This window comes from Penaeus monodon, chromosome 22 (assembly GCF_015228065.2).
Source record: "Penaeus monodon isolate SGIC_2016 chromosome 22, NSTDA_Pmon_1, whole genome shotgun sequence".
NCBI lineage: Eukaryota > Metazoa > Arthropoda > Malacostraca > Decapoda > Penaeidae > Penaeus > Penaeus monodon.
This window is the reverse complement of record NC_051407.1, coordinates 27,216,495-27,217,679: the sequence shown is the minus strand read 5'-3', so window position 1 is coordinate 27,217,679 and position 1,185 is coordinate 27,216,495. Positions and strand designations below refer to the sequence as shown.

Below are 1,185 nucleotides of genomic sequence, written 5' to 3'. Positions count from 1 at the left end.
CGACAATCTTTGCACTTGGTTACATATTCTCTCCAAGATCAGCACTTACCCTTCAATGGCATTAAAGGCATTGTATACAGTGGTCCACTAAACAAGAGTCTGCAGTTTGCACATATAAAAATCTAGCTAACATCATAAAATTCTTGTTCGTTACTTGAATACCACAAGAAACTAGGCAACCTTACTAAACGTCGGTCTCTAGTTAGTGTGTAAACAAGTATATTTAATGTTATAAAATCTTTTTATGAGGTTCAGGAAGTAGCTTCAGTCTTTAGCATCTCCTATGCCATCAGCGTATATGCCAAACATGGCTTCCGCTTCGGGCAGACAAGGAGAATCATAGATCTTGCATATTCTAGTTTCTCCTCTGCCTTTTCTCAGGTATAATCTGAAATAATAAGAAATTTTATTGTCGAAAAGAAATCTCTAAAAGGAGCATGTTCTTTACAAGATAAGAACCAAAAGGTCCTATAGAAAACATTGAAGAATAGTTGCTTATATTACATCATTAAAGACTATTTATCTTTGATGGAACTGACTAAAATAAAGTTGAAAAGTCCTAACCCCATTTTTTTTTTTACAATTCATACTATGTACAAATTATTCTTCCTCACTTTTCACTTAAGCCTTTGACTCACCATAAACGGGTAACCTTCCGTACACCAATAAAACCTTTGCTTAAATTACCTTGTGGTTGATGCATGTGCCATGATATTGCCTCCGATGGGTTTCTTGGGATCAGCGGCAAACATGGCTGCCCCATCCACCTGGGCAACCACCTGGTTTGTTATCACTACTGCCACACCAAACTACAAGCAAAAGCAGTGTTAATTTGTATCTGGGAATATTGGCTTTTATACTTTTCATATTGCATTCTGTTATCCATGCTATCACTAATGTATTTTCTATATGCAAAAATACAAAAGTCTGGCATTTACTCTACTACACATAGCTTACCTCATCGGCAAGTCTGAGAAGCATTCGTAAAAATCTAGCTAAGTGAATTTGTCTTGCAGAAAGCTCCCCTCTGCCTGCATAGTCTGTTCGATAGAGAGCCATTGCACTGTCGACAATGCAGAGAGCATATCTGAAAGGATAAAATGACCTTAGTGGCTCTAAACACAAGGGCAAAGTACCGGTTAAGCAAGAAATGCCGACTGGCCTGGCCCTCTATTATATATTTTG

The 1,185-nt window shown here is 37.6% G+C and overlaps 1 protein-coding gene across 1 annotated transcript in view; it reads right to left on the bottom strand.

Moving 5' to 3' along the window:
• LOC119587060 (DNA repair protein RAD51 homolog A-like) overlaps nt 1–1,185 on the bottom strand; it is a gene marked incomplete at its 3' end in the record, with an annotated part of 4,787 nt that overhangs the window by 228 nt on the left and 3,374 nt on the right. The window contains 3 exon segments of the mRNA XM_037935808.1: nt 1–388; nt 688–809; nt 958–1,087. Of these exon segments, the coding sequence (XP_037791736.1) occupies nt 265–388; nt 688–809; nt 958–1,087 (376 nt within the window).